This window comes from Rhinopithecus bieti, unplaced genomic scaffold (genome assembly GCF_001698545.2).
Source record: "Rhinopithecus bieti isolate Rb0 unplaced genomic scaffold, ASM169854v2 scaffold_13621, whole genome shotgun sequence".
Classification (NCBI taxonomy): Eukaryota; Metazoa; Chordata; class Mammalia; order Primates; family Cercopithecidae; genus Rhinopithecus; species Rhinopithecus bieti.
In genome coordinates this window covers 311,229-332,028 of record NW_016807522.1, presented here as the reverse complement: position 1 = coordinate 332,028, position 20,800 = coordinate 311,229, and the positions used below count along the sequence as shown (strand labels likewise).

Here is a 20,800-nt window from a genome sequence, read left to right as displayed (position 1 = left end):
TTGATGGAGTTTCACTCTTGTTGCCCAGACTGAGTGCAATGGCACGATCTTGGCTCACTGCAAACTCTGCCTCCCAGGTTCAAGTGATTCTCCTACCTTAGTCTCCCAAGTAGCTGGGATTACAGGTGCCCGCCACCACACCTGGCTAATTCTTGTATTTTTTTTTTGGAGACAGAGTCTCACTCTGTTGCCCAGGCTGGAGTGCAGTGGCACAATCTCGGCTCACCACAAGCTCCGCCTCCCAGGTTCACGCCATTCTCCTGCCTCAGCCTCCCGAGTAGCTGGGACTACAGGTGGCCGCCACCACGCCCGGCTAATTTTTTGTATTTTAGTAGAGACGGGGTTTCACCGTATTAGCCAAGATGGTCTCGATCTCCTGACCTTGTGATCCGCCCACCTCGGCCTCCCAAAGTGCTGGGATTACAGGCGTGAGCCACCGTGCCGGGCCTAATTTTTGTATTTTTAGTAGAGACGGGTTTCACCATGTTGGCCAGGCTGGTCTTGAACTCCGAACCTTAGGTGATCCGCCCGCCTTGGCCTCCCAAAGTACAGGAATTACAGGAGTGAGCCACCGCACCGGGCTGATACTAACATCACTTTTATACAGATACCGTGGAACCTCCCCTCTCCCAACACTTGGAAGTAGGACTGAGATCTTTCCTTTAAACAATTCTTGCCAGAGTCACAAAGTCTAGATGAATTGCCCAACAAAAAAGATGCATAGTTTCTCTGGGAAGACACACTCTAAGCAGAGGGTAAAGGCTCCACGTAGATTCTGTTTCCATCCAAAGAGATGAACCATGTGTATTTTCCTACCTGGGCGATAGACCTGCTGCTGCTCCATTTCCAGTGGTCTCCTCTCGTAGCCGGACTCGTTTTCTTGTTTGATGACTTGGGTATCATAAAATTGGTTCTGCCTGGTAATATTGTCCATGACATCTTAAAACAAAATAAAAAATGGCCAATTAGAGGGGCGGTTCATGGAGAACCCTGGACCAAATGGTCCAGAAGGCATCTGCGGGCCCAGGAGCTCAACTTAAGAGTGGTAAGAATAACAATATTAACTATTCATGGAGTGCATACTATACTCCAGAGCCTGGGATACGGCTGAAGACAAACTTGCCCCACTGAAGCCTTCAGTTTAGGGAGACAGACAAATCTTAAAACAAATACATGCAAAAATTTAATATGATTGTGTTGAAGGCTACAAAGTAGTACCAGGAGCTAAGAAAGGGACCTGGAAAATAACAGATAAGCCTTGACTCAAAGGATACATAGGTGATGACTCAGTGATGAGAATGGAGAATGTTACTGGGGTTGGGATAACACATGTGAAATCTCAGAGGTGGAACTAAAACCAGAAATTCCTCAAGAACCTTGCCGCCTAACCCAGAGAGAACTTTAGAAAGCTAGGATGGGCAGCATACAGGCTCTCCTCCCCAGGGGCTAGCTCTCAGTTAGGGCCCCAAGGGCCCTACTATTGGCTATGCCAGGAGCCCTGAGGCAGAACCAAAGGGAAGGAGAGACTATTCTGCCACTTGCTAACTGACTGGATACCTTCTCAGAGGATAAATACATCTGGGCACAAACCAGGTGCAGTCCAAAGGGAGGAAAGTCACAGGTCACATGGTTTGCTATGGGTCTGTTTACCAGGGTTTAAGGAGGGCTTAAGGAAGGCATGAAGGGGGCTCAAAGGACTTTGTTGTAGCAAGTAATGGAGAGAGGAAGAAATAGCATTATCTCCTTAATTGGAACACAGGGCCCTTTCAAACTATTCTGCTGCTTCCAGGCTCCAAGCGGAGTACTCCGCTTCCCACAAAGCCTCTTTTCCTGAGCATCTCTCCTGTGTCCACAGAGGCAGCCTCTCCTGGAGAGGCTATGATTCTAGGGTCCTTCTCCACTTCCTAAAACATCCCCCTTCTAATAAAAGGCAGGCCCAGTGTTAAGCCCCTCACACATGCGATTTCATTCATAACACCCCCCAGGGGCTACAGCGGCTATTTGTTGTAGCTATTTGTTGATTAACTCCATTTTACACGCAAGGAAACCAGGCTCACAGAGGTGAAGTGACTTGCCAGTATCTTTAAGCCAGATTTGAAATGAAGTCTGTCTGAGTCTAGAATCTACGCTCCAAAGCACCTAATTCGCTTTCCTCTCAGAGACGACTCTCTGGCCAGACCACCAGGTGACTACTACCCCACTACCCTTTCTTGCTAGGCATTCCTGCCATGGTCCCTCCTGCTCTAGACACACACACAGGCCCACTCCTTTCTTCACAAGTCTCTGCAATGGGAAGTCCTCTTTCCAGCACCTGGGTCCTGGATAATCTCTAGGCCACTGCCTATCCCAAATCCACACTCGCATTATCTCCCTCCGGGAAACTCTCTCTTATGAACAAGTATCCAGTGCCGATCCCAAATCTTGTCTCCTCTGTTACCTCATTTCTGTCCTCATTCCCTTAGCCCCAAGTCCCATGGTGCCCTCTTTTCAGAAAAACTCCACAAACTCTTATGCCAGAATCCCTTCTACTTACTCCTTAATTTTTCCAGTCCCCCCATTTCCCAGTCCTACTAGAAAGCTGCCCTGAGGCCTGGTGCAGTGATTCACGTCTGTAATCCCAGCACTTCAGGAGGCTGAGGTGAGCAGATCACTTGAACCCAGGAGTTCAAGACCAGCCTGGGCAATATAGCGAGACCCCATCTGTATTTTATTTTATTTTATTTTATTTTATTTTATTTATTTATTTATTTTTTGAGACGGAGTCTCGCTCTGCCGCCCAGGCTGGAGTGCAGTGGCCGGATCTCAGCTCACTGCAAGCTCCGCCTCCCGGGTTCACGCCATTCTCCTGCCTCAGCCTCCCGAGTAGCTGGGACTACAGGCGCCCACCACCTCGCCCGGCTAATTTTTTTGTATTTTTAGTAGAGACGGGGTTTCACCGTGTTAGCCAGGATGGTCTCGATCTCCTGACCTCGTGATCCGCCCGTCTCGGGCTCCCAAAGTGCTGGGATTACAGGCTTGAGCCACCGCGCCCGGCCCCCATCTGTATTTTAAAAACAGAGAAGAAAGCAAGCTGCTTTTCCTTTTTTGCGACGAAGTTTCACTCTTGTTGCCCAGGCTGAAGTGCAATGGCATAATCTCGGCTGACCACAACCTCCCCATCCCAGGTTCAAGCGATTCTTCTGCCTCCGCCTCCCAAGTAGCTGGGACTACAGGTGCCCACCACCACGCCCGGCTAATTTTTGTAATTTTAGTAGAGACGGGTGACGGGGTTTCACTATGTTGACCAGGCTGGTCTTGAACTCCTGACCTCGTGATCCGCCCGCCTCGGCCTCCCAAAGTGCTGGGATTACAGGCGTGAGCCACTGCACCCGGCCCGAAAGTTGCTTTTTTCTAACTGAAGATTCACTCCGTCCTATACCAGGGTTTCCTCTCCTCAGACAACCGCAGATCTACCCGAACTCATTCCCAGAGTCACACCTCCTGGCTGATGCAGAGTTCTGTGCTGCTCGCTGAAGGCCCCCACTCCCTGGGGAGACAAATAACTGCTTCTGGGAATTGCCGATATCTCTTGGAGACGCTCAGGTCCAGAAACATTCCCCACACTCCATTCTGAGGCCTCCAGTGAAGTCAACAGGTTTTCTTTCTCTTTGCTCCCTACAGCCTCCCCCCTCCCCATATTCGCTAAGCCAAATACATACTCCTTCTGTGCTGGACACAGGATCGTCTGTCTCCTGCCACATATTTCATCCACTTGGAATGTTACCAACTCATCTGCCCCCATCCCACCCGCAGCTACCCCGTTCTCCAAAAAGCCCACAGTTAGCTCTAGACCATTCAGCAGCAGCCTCAGAATTATTTGTCCTCAGTCTTCTTAGCTCTAGACCCCCAGATCCTTTGTCGAGGGAAAAATCCTCTCCCCATCCAGCCTCTGGACACCAGGGCTCCCTACACCTCTTCTAGAAGCCAACCAGAAAGTCCCCAGATCTCCCAGCACCAAATGTCCAGGCTGTGCCTGCTTCAAGGGTGGCCTTCCAGCCCCGGACGAGAGATGGGGGTGCCCCCTCGCTCAATCTCCCGCAGCCCCTAAATGCTCACCAGCCAAACTCCAAAGCACTGAGTCCATTAGACCCTCCCCAGCCACAGACACCAGCGCCTCCACCTCACCCACCCACCCCCGAACCAAATAGGAGAACTATCCAGGATCGCATCCAGCGGCATACTCCAGGATTCTGCTTCCTCAAAACTCTCGCAGCCCCGCACACCTGGACATTCTTTCCCCACCCTGGAAACACGGCTCCCCACCCCCCAGCCCACACGCTGGGCTGGCAAGGCCGCCAAGCCCAAGGAGCTCCGAACCCCAGGATCCCCATTTTCGAGACCCTCCCAACCCAAATGGAAAACCTCTTGTTCTTCCGACTCTCTTCGGCTCCAGAAACCAGTTTCCGGTCTCCGATCCCTACGGTAAGGAATCCTCCCCGCCACCCCCGTCCCTCACCTCCGAAACCCAGAAGCCCCTCCCCCAGTGTCCCCCCTGCACCGAGTGTCTGGATCCACCCTCCGGTCGTGCCGGGGCCCTTGTCCCCAGATCCTTTTCGGCGGCAGGTAGCGGGATCCCCAGATCCTCAGGTCGTCTCCCCGACCTCAGGCGCTGGACTCCCGCGTCCCACAGCCCTTTCCTCGGCCCAGGCTCCGGGCTCCCCGGCCCCCGCCCCGCGCACTCTCACAATGTCCGTCCGGCCCCGAGTAGCCGCCGGGCTCCGCGTGCGGCTGCAGCCCGGGCGGCGGTGGCTGCGCGGTCCCCTCCAGCTCGGAGCCCCCCTCGGTCTCGACCTCCTCGTTGATGTGCCCGGGTCGCCCCGGTTCGTCGTCGGCCTCGAGCTCCCGCTCGTCGTCAGGCTCCTCGGCCTCCAACGCCGCCTGCAGCCGCTCAGCAAGCTCGGCCTTGAGGCCTCGAGTGTCCAGGCCGCGGCGCTGCAGCTCCTCGCGAAGTTCGTTCACCTTCAGACGGCGCACATCCATGGCCCGGGCCCCCGGGGTGGCCCCCGAGCCCGGCCCGGCCTCCCAGGGCTCTGTCCCCCTTAAACCTTTCCTGTCAGGAGGCGAAGGGGGAAAGGGGGGGGGCCCACTCCAATGGCGGCGGCGGCTCAAAATGGCCGCCGCCACCGCCTCCCCCTTCACCTGTGCCTCGTCCGATGTAATACGAGTGCCAATTGGTCAATGCATGGGGCAACGGGCGCGGGCCCGGAGACCTAGCCAATCAGAGTGCGGTTTTCAAAACAACGGCAACGAGAAGGCCTAGGAGCTACCGGGTAGGAAGCGTTGGCCTACGTCGAAGCCGAGGCCGGAGCGGAGGGCGGGAAAAGGCAGGAGGCGGAGCGTGCGCTGATTGGGTAGCTCTCGCGCGCCGGCTGCAGTAAAGCCCAATGAAAATAAGGGAGTAACGCTTTGGACCAATCAGCGGTGAGATCTCAGAATGAGCGTCCGACGGCCTTGCCTGCGCAGTCCTTTCATCAAACTAAGTGTCTTTGTAACACACATTCCGATTGGTGTACATCTCCCGCCCCTTGAGGAGTCCGAGCGGGTAAAACCACTAGAACCAATCAAATGGAGGGTCGTCAGAAACCCCTCCTTCCTGTTGCCTTTAAGAAACCGGAAAGAAATGAATTCACCAGGGGCCCGCCCCTTGCCGTTAGGGCGGTTTCAAAACAATCTGCCCACCAATCGCAGTTATTGTCTTAGCTCACTAAAGCGTAGAGATGGCTCGTTTTAGGAAAAGTGCCCCAGATTGGCCGTGCTTCAGAGGACTGCCTCACAAATTTCGCTGTAGGAGGAGGTATACGAAATAGAGATTAAGTGGGTATACAGTTCGTAATCTGGAAGGAACCCAGTTGCCTTTAGTAAAAGCAAAATTTTGACTTTAGAGAGTCCCGAAGGTTTGGCTATAGAGACTAGACTAACAACGGGAGGCTAGTTGTAAAGGACACGGCCTCCCCTTCCCTTGGGTAGTCCGCGGCCGCCTTGCTCTATGGTCGGTGCCTGACGTGGAACGGGCGCTCTGCACGCGACCATAGAGCCTTCCCCTTCCGAAAGACATCCAGAAGTTCATCGACCGCCCTCTCCAATCCTCTAATCGGCTGTTCCCGTAAATCGGGCTGTCTGGCGTCTGTATTGACAAGCTCAAACCCATAGATCCGTTTCAAACCCACGGATCCGTCATTAACCTTCGCGCTCATGAATACAAAAGCCACAGAGCTTCCCTGTGTCTAATGCTGCACCACCTGTCGCCTCTAACTCAGAAAACAAAACTCGAGTAAGACGCAATCGGGATACATGATGCAGACGCCCACTGCCTCCTGAGCCACACGTTAAGCCCGCAGAAGCCACACACCGTTTCTACTTAGACAAAGGCACACCCCGCAGTCGTAAACAAACAGGCGTGCGTCAGATCAGACGCATCCAGTTCTTTTTTTTTTGTTTTTTTTTGGGGGGGGGACGGAGTCTCGCTCTTGTTGCCCAGGCTGGAGTGCAGGGCCTCGATCTCAGCTCACCGCAACCTCTGCCTCCCGTGTTCAAGCGATTCTCCTGCCTCAGCCTTCCGAGTAGCTGGGATTACAGGTCCCCACCACCGCGCCCGGGTAATTTTTGTATTTTTAGTAGAGAGGGGTTTCACCATGTCGGCCAGACTGGTCTCGAACTCCTGACCTCAAGTGATCCGCCCGCCTCGGCTTCCCAAAGTGCTGGGATTACAGGCGCGAGCCACCGCGCCCGGCCCCAAATCTGATCTGCTTTGGGTAAGGTACCCAGCTGCAGTGTAGAGGTGCCCACTACGGTCCGCAGAGGCAGGCGGCATCGAATGATAAAGATAACACAGGATAGTTGCACTACAAGCGAACACTACAGCAACCCAGACACACAGCACCCACTCAGCAGCGGGACAGACACTCACGTGGGCCCAGAGGTTCCAGTCCAGACACCCCGCCCCTCGCCCACGTCCGACTTCCTCTCTCTCTCCTCCCAGCTTCCCACAATGATTTGTTCTAAAAAAGTTTGTGGCCCGGATTGAACTGTCCCCGGTTCTCAGGAGTCGCCACTGGAGGGCGTCCGGGCGCTGCCAAGGGTTTCTCCATTTGCTGCCGGCCACACCCGCGAACGCCCGCTCGCGAGTGCGTGCCAGACACGGTGGGTTGGTCTTGGCTGGAGGCCCCTTGTGGGTCGGTGATGGTCAAAGGTGTTCTGTGCCTGTGTTTCTATGTCAGTCTGAACGTTCTGGGCTGTGAGTACCTGTTGTAATCTCCATGTCTCTTGAGTATTTGTGTCACTTGACTCTGGGTCTGTCTCTTCCTATTGGTGACAGGTATCTGCCTGAGCATGTTTGTAAATATGTTTGTGTCTGTGTAATTCTGTGTATCTGTGTTACTCTATGCATCTGAATTTCAGTCTTTGTATTTGTGACCAGGTCCCCCCGGGGTGTGTCCATTAATTCATGTGTCTGTTACTTTGCGGGGGGACAGGTGTGTGTGTGTCTGTGATGCTGGATCTGTATGCCAGTTCCTCACTGGGCGTTTCTGAGAGCCCGTGTCTCTGCTTGTGTGTCTTTTTGTCTATCTGTATGTTCATCTCTACCCTCTTTAGTGAGGAGAGAATTCCAAGACCCCACCAAGCCTTCTTTTTTCTGATGCGGGAAACTGAATTGCCAGGGAATGGGGCCACATCACAGCTAAAAGGAGACAAGAGGAGACAAAAGCTCTTTGATATACAAAGTTTTATGTGACCTGAGCCCCTCTGAAGGCACCAGAGTCCACACTCTATACTCCGAAGATGAGGGATTGGCTCAGGGGGGCAACATAACCCGGAAGGTGGGAGATCGTCCATCCCCTGCGGGAAAGGAGGCATCCCTAATGCATTGCACAGGCTTGAAGGGGGCACACCCCCACAGGAGGGGAGGAGGAAGCAATGATGGCTAAAAAGGAGAGGGGCATCCCAAAGAATACTACAGTATAGGGTTAGAACCTTGGAATTGCACCTAATAATCTAAACCTGTGGACCTTTAGACTCTTAGAAACTTAGAACATTTGAGCCTTAGAACTACAGTGCCTAGAACTATAAGATTTTAGAAATGTGGATTCTTGGACGCTTAACCATGGTCCTAGAGAGGCAGAATGCAGCAAAGAACCTAAAGGTGTCCAACATTAGAAATGATTAGAACTTGGTGTCTAGTTAGTCACAACTGAGTGTGAGAGTCTTATAACTTAGATGCTTAGGATCCAGAATCTTGGACCAATGGAATCTAAAGTGCCTTGAAACAGAACAAACCATTAGAATCTTATTTAATTGTCTAGAATCTTGGAGCATCTGATCTAGAATCTTAGACACAGAGAATCTAAGATCTTAGAGTAAGTCTTAGAATATCACATCTTAGAACATTGGACCTTAGAAACTCTTATCTTTAGACTCTTAAAACTTTTGAATTGCAGATTCTAGAGCTTTTGACCCTTAGGATGTAGGATCTTATACAAGAGAATCTATTATCATAAAGCCTCAGAAACTATAATTGATCATCATTAGAATCTTAGAACTTGAGAAGATAAAATTTTGAAGGTTTATGGTCTAGAGTCTTACAGCCAGAGTATCTAGACTCTCAGAGCCTTAAAACATCATATTTTAGATACTAGGCCTTAGAACCTCCATGTCTAGAATTAAAGAATCTTTAGAATCTAGAATCTTACATTCTAAGGACTCTGAACCCTAGAAAAATAAAAATCTAGAATCATAGAGCCTTAGATCCTAAAATCAGAATCTTAGAGCTTTAAAACCTAAAACCTTGAGGCCTTATCAAAAATATTAGAACCAGAAAATCTAAAACCACAGAATCTCAGAGCCTTAGAATAGTAGGTCTTAAGGTTGAGTGCAGTGGCTCATGCCTGTAATCCCAGCACTTTGGGAGGCCGAGGTGGGTGGATCACTTGAGGTCAGGAGTTTTAGACCAGCCTGGTCAGCATGGTGAAACCCTGTCTCTACTAAAAATACGAAAATGAGCCAGGTGTGGTGGCGGGTGCCTGTAATCCCGGCTACTTGGGAGGCCGAGGCAGGAAAATCATTTGAACTTGGTAGGTGGAGGTTGCAGTGAGGCAAGATTGCATCACCGCACTCCAGCCTGGGTGACAGAGTGAGACTCTATCTCAAAAAAGAAAAGAAAAGAAAAGAAAAAATAGTAGGCCTTAAAACCTTAGCATTTTAATGGAATTAGAGACTTTGGAATTTCAGGTCCTTAGAACCAAAGACTCATAGCATCTTTGAAACCTAGAACCTTTGAATCTAGACTCTTTGAACCTTAGACTCTAGAGTCTTGGAATGTTAATACCTGGGAGGACTTCACATATTGCAATCCAACCCCTTCCTTTTACAGATGGTGATGCTACTGCTTTCAAGGTGATGCTACTGTACAGAGAAGGGGAGGGACCTGTCTGGGATGGAGGTGGGATAGGTAGGAAGATAGGGCTTCAGGTGGGGATAAGGCCTGGGGTGGGGAAGTGGGGAGGTGGAGTTTCCCCCAGTGGCAGTGCCTAGCTTGGATCCTGAGAGGGAGTCCCAGGTGGAGGGTTGTCTCAGGCGCCATCCTCCTGCCCTGGGGCTGCTGGGGAGCCCCTATCAGCAGGCTGAGCAGGGCTAGGGGTTGTGGAAGGGCAGAGGACATAGCGTCCAGCAGGATGGACCTCAGCCGAAGTGAGGCAGCTACAGGAATCCTTAGGGTCTGGCTGGGTTGGGGGGTCAGCTCCTCCAGCAGCTCCAGGGGGTTCAGGATAACCTCCACCCTCATCCATGTTGACATAGAGGATTTCGTCAGGCTCCTGGGCAGGAGGCAAGGCCTTCAGTGTGTTCTCCAAATCTTCCCGCAGCTCTGTAAAACTTGGCCGGTCCTGGGGATTTAGCTCCCAGCACCGCGACATCAAGGCATACCTAGGGCAGCAAAACGAGGGTTGGGAGATTGAGCAGGGACTCAGAAGGGGGGCATTCTGGGAGCCTGGGGACATTTTAGGACACTCAGGGGACTGGGGGCATTTTAGGGGACTGGAGGGAGCCTCAGCAGTTTGAAGCCATCTATGGAGATTTGGGAATTCCCAAGAGTTTCTGAGTTGGGTCCTGGGAGACTCAGGAGCTGGGAAGGGTCTTGGGAAACCTGTCTGGGTATGGAGTAGTATTCTGATGAGGGTTTGCTAGAACAGACCTTCCCAGCTCCCCTGAACAGACTTGCATCAAAGCCTGGCTATGCCTCTTACAAGCTGTACTGGTTTAAAATAGATGCATAAATTCTTTGACCCTCCTCCCTGCAAAAGATGGAGAATAAATCGTCTCCTCTTGAGCATGGGCAGGACTTCGTGACTTGCTTCTGATTTGGCAGAAGCAATGGCGTGTGTGACTTCTGAGACTAGGTCATAGAAGGTATGCAGCTTCCTCACACTTTGTCTTGCCATGTTGTGAGTAAGATCAAGCAGTGCCACAAAGGGGTCCACCTGGCAACGAACTGAAGCCCCCTGCCACAGCCATGTGAGTAAGCCACCTTGAAAGCAATCTTCCAGTCCCAAGCTTCAGATGACTGCAGCCCCCAATGATATCTTTGTAACTTCATTAGAGATCCTGAACCAAAATCACTCTGATAAGCTGTTCCCAATATCCAACTTTCAGAAACCATGTGAGATAATAAATGTTTGTTGTTTTAAACTACTCGATTTGGGGATATAGATAATAAACACACCAGCTGTGCAACCTTTGACAAATAAATCGCCCTCCCAGACTGGGCACAGTGACTCACGCCTGTAATCCCAGCACTTTGGGAGGCTGGGGCAGGTGGATGATGAGGTAAGGATATCAAGACAATCCTGGCTAATGCAGTAAAATCCCATCTCTACTAAAAATACAAAAAAAAAAAAAAAAAATTAGCTGGGCGTGGTGGCACGTGCCTGTAGTCCCAGCTACTTGGGAGGCTGAGGCAAGAGAATTGCTTGAACCTGGGAGGTTGCAGTGAGCCAAGATCAAGCCATTGCACTCCAGCCTGGGCGACAGAGCGAGACTTCAATAAATAAATAAAAATAAATTACCCTCCCTGTAGGACTGGGTTTTCTCATCTGCAAAGTGGGAATCGTAATGATACCTCTCTACACCATATGGCTGTGGTAAAGACCAAATGATCTAACACATGCCAGGCACCTAAACAGTGCCTTCTAGTCAGTTCAATAAAAATATTAACTGTTGGCCGGGCACGGTGGCTCAAGCCTGTAATCCCAGCACTTTGGGAGGCTGAGGCGGGCGGATCACGAGGTCAGGAGATCGAGACCATCCTGGCTAACATGGTGAAACCCCACCTGTACTAAAAAATACAAAAAACTAGCCGGACGAGGTGGCGGGCGCCTGTAGTCCCAGCTACTCAGGAGGCTGAGGCAGGAGAATGGCGTAAACCCAGAAGGCGGAGCTTGCAGTGAGCTGAGATCGGGCCACTGCACTCCAGCCTGGGCAACAGAGCGAGACTCTGTCTCAAAAAAAAAAAAAAATGTTAACTGTTATTTTTACTCCTCTCAGCTCTTGGAGTACCCAAGGTGGACTGAGGAGTCTGAAGCCCCAGGCTGTCTCCTTCTGACCCAACCAGCCTTCTCTCTTTACCCTCAAAGTGCTGGCTAAATGTCACGGCCTTCTCCGCATGCTCTAATATTGCAGAGTTTGATAAGCATTCCCTAAAGGATCCTGCAAACATCTCAGAGGAGACCTGAGTCTGGAGAAGGTCAATAAAACAAACTGGAGGGTTTTGCAGAGAGTCCTGGGTGTTGAGGAGCAGGTGGGGGAAGCGTGGTGTGCTCAGGAGTCTGGAATGAGAAGTCTCTGGGAGTGCATGTCCCAAAGGCAGGGCCGCCAGGTAAGACTGTGCTGTTGTTCACTACCCAAGGATACCTGGCTTGGGCGGGGGAGCCAGGGGACTGATTCAGCCCGCATTCCAGACACAGACAAAGGAGGAAAGGGTGCCTTTAGCTGATTTGCACCCCACTGGCCAGTGGTGGCCCTATTCAGAGCATTGGTGAGGGGCAAGTGGGTCATTCAGCATTCTCAGGGATTCTGTCTGGGTTATAGAGAGTACTGGACCTGTGAGGGCCACGTGGGAGTAGTCAGGGGTTTGGAATGAATTCTGGGTTGGGGGAAACCTAAGGGTCCTCACAGTCCATCCAGACAGTCCGCAGGCTGCTTCAGGCGATTTCCCTGGCGCAGATAGTCATAAATCTCGCTGTTCTCCACGCCTGGATATGGGGTTTGGCCTCTTGTGGCAATCTCCCACATTGTCACCCCGAAGGACCACTGTGAGGGGCAGAGGGAAGGGAATTAGACGGTCTCCTGCACAGAATCACCCGCCCCAATACCCAGGTTCATGGGTACACCCACACTTATGTACACATGTTCACAACCATCTTCTGGGAGCATCACAAGTATTCATAGAAACATAATACTTTAGCTGGGTGCGGTGGCTCACGCCTGTAATCCCAGCACTTTGGGAAGCTGAGGTGGGTGGACCACCTGAGGTCAGGAGTTTGAGACCAGCCTGGCCAATATAGTGAAACCCCATCTCTACTAAAAATACAAAAATTAGCCAGGCGTGGTGGTGAGTGCCTGTAATCCTAGCTACTCGGGAGACTGTGGCAGGAGAATCGCTTCAACCCGGGAGGCAGAGGTTGCAGGGAGCCGAGACATTCATGCCACTGCACTCTAGCCTGGGTGACAGCATGAGACTCCATGTCAAAAAAAGAAAAAAAAAGAAAGAAAAAAAATATATATGTAAAGTACTTGACACAGGTATACACATGAATAAGTAACTTTTGTGGATGCATACACATGCTCATCATCACACGCATATACACACTTCATGGACACATGAGCTCATGTGCCACTCTGCACACCCTGGCTGTCCACATTCTATGAGTGTGTGTGCATGCACACATAATCACTGCAGCTTCTTCTAACCTAAACTGTCTACACTGCTACCATGCACACGTGGGCCTGTATTTATCCTGGGCATGTATACACCACTGTTCAGAGATGCCCACTATACTCCAAGACATGCCTAGCCCATGTAGACAAGCCCCTGCAAAGGGAATCCCACATGTCCCTGTGACCCTTGCATTCACAGCCGCCCAGGCATAGTGTGTGATGGTCAGGCCATGCCCTCCCATGGTTCCCCACTCTTGGTGGGGATGCACGTACCACATCACTCTTGCTCGTGTAGACACGGTCAGCTAGACTCTCAATGGCAATCCACTTGACTGGCATCTTGGCGATACGTCCCTGGCGGTAGTAGTCCCCATTGTAGATCTTCTTGGAGAGCCCGAAGTCCGCCACACACACGGACATGTTCTCATTCAGCCTGTTTGGATTGGGGAAAGGAACAGGGTCAGGGCATCGGTCATCTCCACCAGGAAGTCTGCCCTGGCTCTCAGACACATCTGCACCTCCTCCCCTCACTGTCCTGGCTGCAGGGTGGAGATATGTCTCCCAAATCTTCACCCCATGCCAGAAGGGAACTGCTTTACTTCTTGTTCACTCTGTCAAATGAGGATGGGACAAAGGGCTTCCTCAGGCCTTCCCAGCTTTGGCTCTTTGCTAGATTCTAAGGTCCTTCCTTGGGTTTGATTCCTTGATGAAAAAACATTTTTTTTTCTTGAAGTATACTGTACATACGGAAATGTGCACAAGTCGTAAGTGAGCAGCTCACTGAATTTTCACACACACACACACACCCATGTAACCAGCACCCAAATAAAAAACAGAACGTGGCTGGGCACGGTGGCTCACGCCTGTTATCCCAGCACTTTGGGAGGCCAAGGCAGGTGGACCACTTGAGGTCAGGAGTTCGAGACCAGCCTGGCCAACATAGTGAAACTCTTGTCTCTACTAAAAGTACAAAAATTAGCCAGGTGTTGTGGTGCACACCTGAAATCCCAGCTACCTGGGAAGCTGAAGCAAGAGAATCAGTTGAACCCAGTAGGTGGAGGTTGCAGTGAACTGAGATCGCGCCAGTGCACTCCAGCCTGGGTAACAGAGCAAGTGAGACTCCGTCTCAAAAAAAAAAAAAAAAAAAAAGGCCAGGCACAGTGGCTGATGCCTGTAATTTCAGCACCTTGGGAGGCCAAGGTGGGAGGATCACTTGAGGCTAGGAGTTCAAGACCAGCCTGGAAAACAAAACAAGACCCTGTCTCTACAAAAAAATTTAAAAATTAGGTGGACATGGTGGCACATGTCTGTAGTCCCAGCTACTTAGGAGGCTGAGGCAGAAAGATAGCTTGAACCAGTAGTTGGAGGCTACAGTGAGCTATGATCATGCCACTGCACCCCACACTAAAGGACAGAGTAACACTCTGTCAAAACAAAAAAGAAAAGAAGAAAGGGAACGAAAGAGAAAGAAACGGAAAGAGAGAGAGAGGGAGGGAGGGAGGGAGGGAGGGAGGAAGGGAAGGAAGGAAGGAAGGAAGGAAGGAAGGAAGGAAGGAAGGAAGGAAGGAAGGAAGGAAGGAAGGAGAAAGAAAAAAAGGAAAGAAGGAAAGAGAAAGAAAGAGACAGAAAGAAAGAAAAGAAAAGAGAAAAGAAAAGAAAAGAAAGAAAATCCATGGGACAGGACATTAATACAATGGAATACCATACCACACAGCAAAGAAAAAGAGCAAACTACTCCTACACAGATTCATCTCAAAAACATCACGCTGAGCCACAGAAGCCAGACACAAAGCAGTACAAACTGCATGATCCCATTTGTATGACTTTTCAGAACAGGCGAAACTAGCACTGAGAAGTCAGGATAGGGGGTACCACTTGGCAGTAGTGATTGGGAAGAGGAAGAGGCATGAAGGAGCCTGCTGGGGCTAAGAAATATTCTTTCCCTTGATCTAGTGGTTACATGGGTCTATACCCATAAAAATTCATCGAGCTGAGCTTGCACATATACGATGTGTATATTTTAGTGTATGGAAAATATACATCAATTTTTTTGGAGATGAGGTCTTGCTCTGTTGCCCAGGTAGTAGTGAAGTGATAGCATTATGGCTCACTTCAGCCTCAACCTCCTGGGCTCAAGCAGTCCTCCCACCTCAGCCTCCCAAGTAGCTGGGACCACAGGCATACACCGCCATGCCCAGATAATTTATTTTTTGTAGAGGCAGGGTTCACTATGTTGCCCAGGCTGGTCTTGAACTCCTGGGTACAAGTGATCCTCCTGCCTCAGCCTCCCAAAGGGCTGGGATTATAGGTGTGAGCCACTGCAGCTGGCTGAGACTAATATTCTAACTCTGTGGTTCCATTCCCTCCACCCTCTACCCTCCCCTTACCCTCTATTCTGGCTTTTGGGGGATTTATTGTTCTTTTTTTCTTTTTTTTTGAGATGGTGTCTAACTGTTGTTACCCAGGCTGGTCTCGAGGCTCAAGCAATCCTCCCACCTCAGCCTTGGGAATGGCTGGGATTACAGGTTACTATTTTCTTTTTTCTTTCTTTCTTTTTTTTTGAGACAGAGTCTCGCTGTGTCACCCAGGCTGGAGGGCAGTGATGTGATCTCGGCTCATTGCAACCTCCACCTCCCGGGTTCAAGCAATTCTAGTGTTGGCATTACAGGAACACACCACCACACCTGGCTGAATTTTGTATTTTTAGTAGAGAAGGGGTTTCGCCAAGGCTGGTCTCGAACTCCTGGCCTGAAGTGATCCACCCACTTCGGACTCCCAAAGTGCTGGGATTACAGGTGTGAGCCACCGCGCCCTGTCTGGCATGTTTTCTGCTTGTCCATTGGTGGGGAGTTTGGTTTCCTTATACAGTGTGGCTACTTCCAAAGGGCAGCCCCAGGCAAGACACCCAGCATGGAGTGGGACAGAGATGGGGCTCACATGTCCCCACCCCCATTGGTCACCTCAGCCCCTTTGCTCACCTCATGCTGTGCACTGAGCCCACCTTCTGGTCTCTTCCCTCTCCACATCCAAATGCTCCTTCCAGATCTCAGTTCAGGACCCACCTCCTCCAGGAAGCCTTCCCAGACGCCCTTACTTACTTTCCTGGTCCTGAGTTCTGACCTGCCCTTAATGGGTGTCTAGCCCTGCTTCCATCCTAAGAAGGAGGGAGGGAGCTCCCTCAGGGAGTGCGGGAGCAGTGTGGGGGTGTCCCTGAAAGGCACTCACATGCAGTTCCTGGCCGCCAGGTCCCGGTGTATGAATCTCTTGGTACTCAGATATTCCATGCCACTGGCAATGTCCGCCATGAACTTCACTAGCATCTGAGTGGGCAGGTACTGGGGAGCCAAGGCAGGTGGGAGGAGAGAGAGGTCAACAGAGTCTCTGATGTGATCCCTCCTCCCTCTATCCCTCTGTGCATGCCTAGCTCTGCCAGAATTGGTTTCCCATGGCCCTGACAATTCGACCCAACCCCTCTCCATGGCCTGCAAGTTCCTATAAACTTGCTCCAGCCTTCCTTTCGGACTTGATCACCTATGTTCTTGCCCTTGACTGACACTCCCCAGACTCCTCTCTGGTCTTCAGACAAACAATGATCATTCCCACCTCCGAGCCTTTGCCTATGCTGTGCGCTCTGTTGGGATCGCTTCCTGCCCAGATCTCCACATATCCCCCCAGCCCCAACTCCTTCACAGTCACCTCCTCAGCAAGATCGTCCATGTCCACCCAAATTCACTGCCTGGCCTCCTTATCATCCATCCTAGTGTATTTCCTTCCTAGCACTGAAACACTTAAATCATCTCGCTTAGGTATTTATTAGCTTGTTTATTGTCTGCCCCTCCCCTGCTGGAAGACATGCTCCAGGAGAGTAAGCTCCTGGTCACCATCGTCTTCCCAGGGTCTGAGCAGCACTGGGAAGCGGTACCTGATAGATACTCAGTTCATATTTATAGACTGGATGACTAAATGCCCCTTACCACTGGCTGGTCCCCAAGCCGGGAATAGAGGAGGAAGCTGTGTAGGTCTCCATGCTTCATGAAAGGTAAGATGACCACAGGTGCTGGAAAGCTCTCTCGTTCAGAACCCTGGAAACAGACACCTGAGCCCCCCAGATAGCCCTGTCACTCCTACTGGGCAGAAGGGGAAGCCAAGCCCCCTCCCAGCCAGCCTCCAGCGTCTCCTTCTCACTCCCCATCCAGTCTGGCCACCATATTGTCTGGGGGGTAGTGGCAGTGGCAAGGACCGAGCTGCAGAGAAGCCGTTTCCAGCAGAGTTCCCAGGGACATTTCCGGAGCCCTCCTGGGGACCTCAGCTATTTCTGGGACTGGTCAGAGGTCACATTCCAAGCTGAGGGAGAGTAGGAGGGGGAAGCTTGCTGACCCTGACGGAGCGGGGAGCAGGAAGCCTGGAAGTTTGATCTTCCCATGGCCAGAAGAAGGGGTCTTCCCTCTGCTATGGCCCCCATGGGGCCTGTAGACCCCTTGAATCTGCCCCTCTCTCACCGATGAGCCTCATGACGTTGGGATGGTCAAATTCCTTCATGCAGACTGCTTCACTCAGGAAATCCTCCAGCTCTGACCTTGTGCAGATGGCAACTTGAGGGAGAGAGAAAGGTGGGTGTGGTGGAGGCGAGGAGAGGGAGGACTCTCCCTCCACCTCCTCTCCATCATCATCATCATCATCATCATCATCACCACTCATCTTCATCAAACATGATTAGTAAGTGCCAGGTGCCGCACTCAGCACTGTATGTGTGTGTGTGTATATATATATAGAGAGAGAGTGTGTGTTTTTTTGTTTGTTTGTTTGTTTTGTTTTGTTTTTTGAGATGGAGTCTCACTCTGTCGCCTAGGCTGGAGTGCAGTGGTTCGATCTCAGCTCACTGCAAACTCCGCCTCTCGGGTTCAAGCAGTTCTCCTGCCTCAGCCTCCTGAGTAGCTGGGACTACAGGTGCATGCCACTACACCTGGCTAATTTTTTGTATTTTTAGTAGAGACGGGGTTTCACCGTGTTAGCCAGGATGGTCTCGATCTCCTGACCTCAAGATCTGTCCACCTCGGCCTCCCAAAGTGCTAGGATTCAGGAGTGAGCCACTGCGATTGGCCAACTTTGTATATATTAACTCATTTAATCTTCTCAGGTGCTACTATTATCATTCCCATTTTATTGTTTTGTTTCTTGTTTTTTGTTTTTGAGACAGGGTCTTGTGCTGTCACCCAGGTTGGATGCGATCACAGCAATCACAGCTCACTGTGGATTCGAACTCCTAGGCTTGCCTTCCTGAGTAGCTGGGACCACAGGCGCGCACCACCATCCCGGATATATATATGTGTGTGTATATATATATATATATACATTTTTTTTTTTTTTGAGATGGAGTTTCACCCTTGTCCCCCAGGCTTGAGTGCAGTGGTGCAATCTTGGCTCACTGCAACCTCTGCCTCCCCAGTTCAAGAGATTCTCGTGCCTCAGCCTCCCAAGTAGCTGGGATTACAGGCATGCACCACCACACCCGGCTAATTTTTGTATTTTTAGTAGAGATGGGGTTTTACCATGTTGGCCAGGCTGGTCTCAAACTCCCCACTTCAAGTGATCTGCCTGCCTTGGCCTCCCAAAGTGCTAGGATTTCAGGTGTGAGCCACCGTGCCTGGCCAATTTTTTAAGAGAGGGAGTCTTGCTATGTTGTCCAGGCTGGTCTCAAACTCTTAGCCTCAAGTGATCCTTCCACCTCAGCCTCCCAAAGCACTGGGATTACAGGCATGAGCCACTGTGCCTGGCCTATCTCTAAAGATGAAGAAAGCAAGGCACAAAAAGGTTACAGAGTCTGCCTAAGGGAACGAACGCACGGCTTGGAGGTGGAAGAGGCAGATCTCAAACCTGGGCAGTCTAGCTCCAGGGTCCACCTGTTCACAACCACCCAGGCTGCTTCCTAGCACTTCCCTACCTGCCCTGGGGACCCATACAAGTATCATCCCATTTAACAGTTCAGGACACTGTGGCTCACAGAGGCAAAATGACTTGCCCAAGGTTGCACCACTGGGATTCAGACCCAGGCCAAGACTATAACCAGTGAGAGGTTGTGTGGGGAGGATCGCTTGAGCCTCAGAGGTTGAGACTATAGTGAGCTGTGATCCTGCCACAGCAATCCAGCCGGGGCGACGAGCAAGACTCTGTCTCAAAAAACAAAGAACGTAGGCCAGGTGTGGTAGCTCATACCTGTAACCCCAACACTTTGGGATGCTGAGGCGGGTGGATCACGAGGTCAAGAGATCGAGACCATCCTGGCCAACGTGGTGAAACCCCATCTCTACTAAAAATACAAAAATTAGCTGGGCGTGGTGGCGCGCACCTGTAATCCCAGCTACTTGGGAGTCTGAGGCAGGAGAATGGCTTGAACCCGGGAGGCGGAGGTTGCAGTGAGCCGAGATCATGCCACTGCACTACGGCCTGGTGACAGAGTGAGACTCTGTCTTAAAAAACAAAAACGAAAAAACAAAAAACGTAAACCTGAGGCTGGGTGCAGTGGCTCATGGCTGTAATCCCAGCACTTTGGGAGGCCGAGGCAGGCAGATCACCTGAGGTCAGGAGTTCGAGACCAGCCTGGCCAACACAGTGAAACCCCGTCTTTACTAAAAATACAAAAATTAGCTAGGCGTGGTGGCGTGCGCCTGTAATCCAACTACTTGGGAGGCTGAGGCAGAAGAATCGCTTGAACTCAGGAGGAGGAGGTTGCAGTGAGCCGAGATCACGCCACTGTACTCCAGCCTGGACAGCAGAGTGAGATTCCTCCTCAAAACAAAACAAAGCAAAACAAACAAACAAATAAAAATAACCTGGTACACAGGAGGTGCTCAATAATTAATGAATGAGTGGGTAATGACTTCATAACCCAAGCTTTTAAGCCCTGTAATTCAGAAAAGATCATTCTCTACTCACCACCGGCCCCTATCTGAACCCCCTATGCTTCTCCTTCCCTGTGTGTGAAGAACTTAGCCCTGGACTTCCTCTGCTATGTAACCCTGAAATGGCTCCTGCCCTCTCTGATGATGTAAATAATACAGTCCTAGTCCACATTAACAAGCATGTCCTACTTGCCACCCTCAGCATGAAGTGCTTTGCCTCACAGCTTTGGAAGGTGGGGACATTAGGGTCCTTTTTTCCAGATGACAGGTGGGAGATTCAGAGAGGGAAAGTCATTTGCCTGAGATCGCCTGGCTGGTAAATGATTCAGCCAGGTATTCTTCATTCTAGAGCTTCTCCTGCTCCGCTATGTATCACAGCGGGCCAGCCCCTGAAAACTACATTTCCCTGGCTCCCTTTCCTAGTGGTTTCCTCTTGGGATTTGCCAATGGGAGGTAGGCCCTGATGGGGCCTACTGGCAGGTAGCGGGGAGGAAGGGAGAAGTCAGGGTATTTCACCCTCTCTCTGCTTCTGGTATTCCCTTGGTGGTGGTTGTGTCTCCTGTGTGTGCATGTGTGTGTTTCAATTTTTTTTTCCAGACGGAGTCTCGCTCTGTCGCCCAGGCTGGAGTGCAGTGGTGCAATCTCGGCTCACTGCAAGCTCTGTCTCCAGGGTTCAAGCGATTCTCCTGCCTCAGCCTCCCCAGTAGCTAAGATTACAGGCGCCTGCCACCACACCTGGCTAATTTCTGTATTTTTAGTAGAGGTGGGGTTTCACTATGTAGATCAGGCCAGCCTCGAACTCCTGACCTCAGATGATCCACCCGCCTCGGCCTCCCAAAGTGCTTAGATTACAGACTTGAGCCACCATGCCCAGCCATGGGTGTTTTATTTTTTTTTTATTTTTTATTTTATTTATTTATTTTTTTTTGAGACGG

The 20,800-nt window shown here is 51.0% G+C and overlaps 2 protein-coding genes across 8 annotated transcripts in view; both read right to left on the bottom strand.

Moving 5' to 3' along the window:
- Positions 1-7,279, bottom strand: part of HNRNPUL1 (heterogeneous nuclear ribonucleoprotein U like 1) — a 52,144-nt gene extending 44,865 nt beyond the window's left edge. For 2 of the 7 annotated variants that reach the window (XM_017882693.1, XM_017882696.1), the window contains exons 1-2: positions 4,831-5,164; positions 817-939 (exon numbers count right to left, since the gene is read on the bottom strand). In XM_017882693.1, the coding sequence (XP_017738182.1) occupies positions 817-934 (118 nt within the window). In that variant the 5' untranslated portion in view covers positions 935-939; positions 4,831-5,164. Of the gene's footprint in view, positions 1-816; positions 940-4,401; positions 4,672-4,724; positions 5,363-6,946 lie in introns of those variants that run through there. The other 5 variants (XM_017882694.1, XM_017882697.1, XM_017882691.1 and 2 more) reach the window with 5 other exon arrangements.
- A 465-nt stretch (positions 7,280-7,744) lies between these two features.
- Positions 7,745-20,800, bottom strand: part of AXL (AXL receptor tyrosine kinase) — a 45,944-nt gene continuing 32,888 nt past the window's right edge. The window contains exons 14-19 of the mRNA XM_017882689.1: positions 17,466-17,558; positions 16,941-17,062; positions 16,192-16,301; positions 13,240-13,399; positions 12,203-12,339; positions 7,745-9,957 (exon numbers count right to left, since the gene is read on the bottom strand). Of these exons, the coding sequence (XP_017738178.1) occupies positions 9,606-9,957; positions 12,203-12,339; positions 13,240-13,399; positions 16,192-16,301; positions 16,941-17,062; positions 17,466-17,558 (974 nt within the window). The 3' untranslated portion in view covers positions 7,745-9,605. The remainder of the gene's footprint in view (positions 9,958-12,202; positions 12,340-13,239; positions 13,400-16,191; positions 16,302-16,940; positions 17,063-17,465; positions 17,559-20,800) is intronic.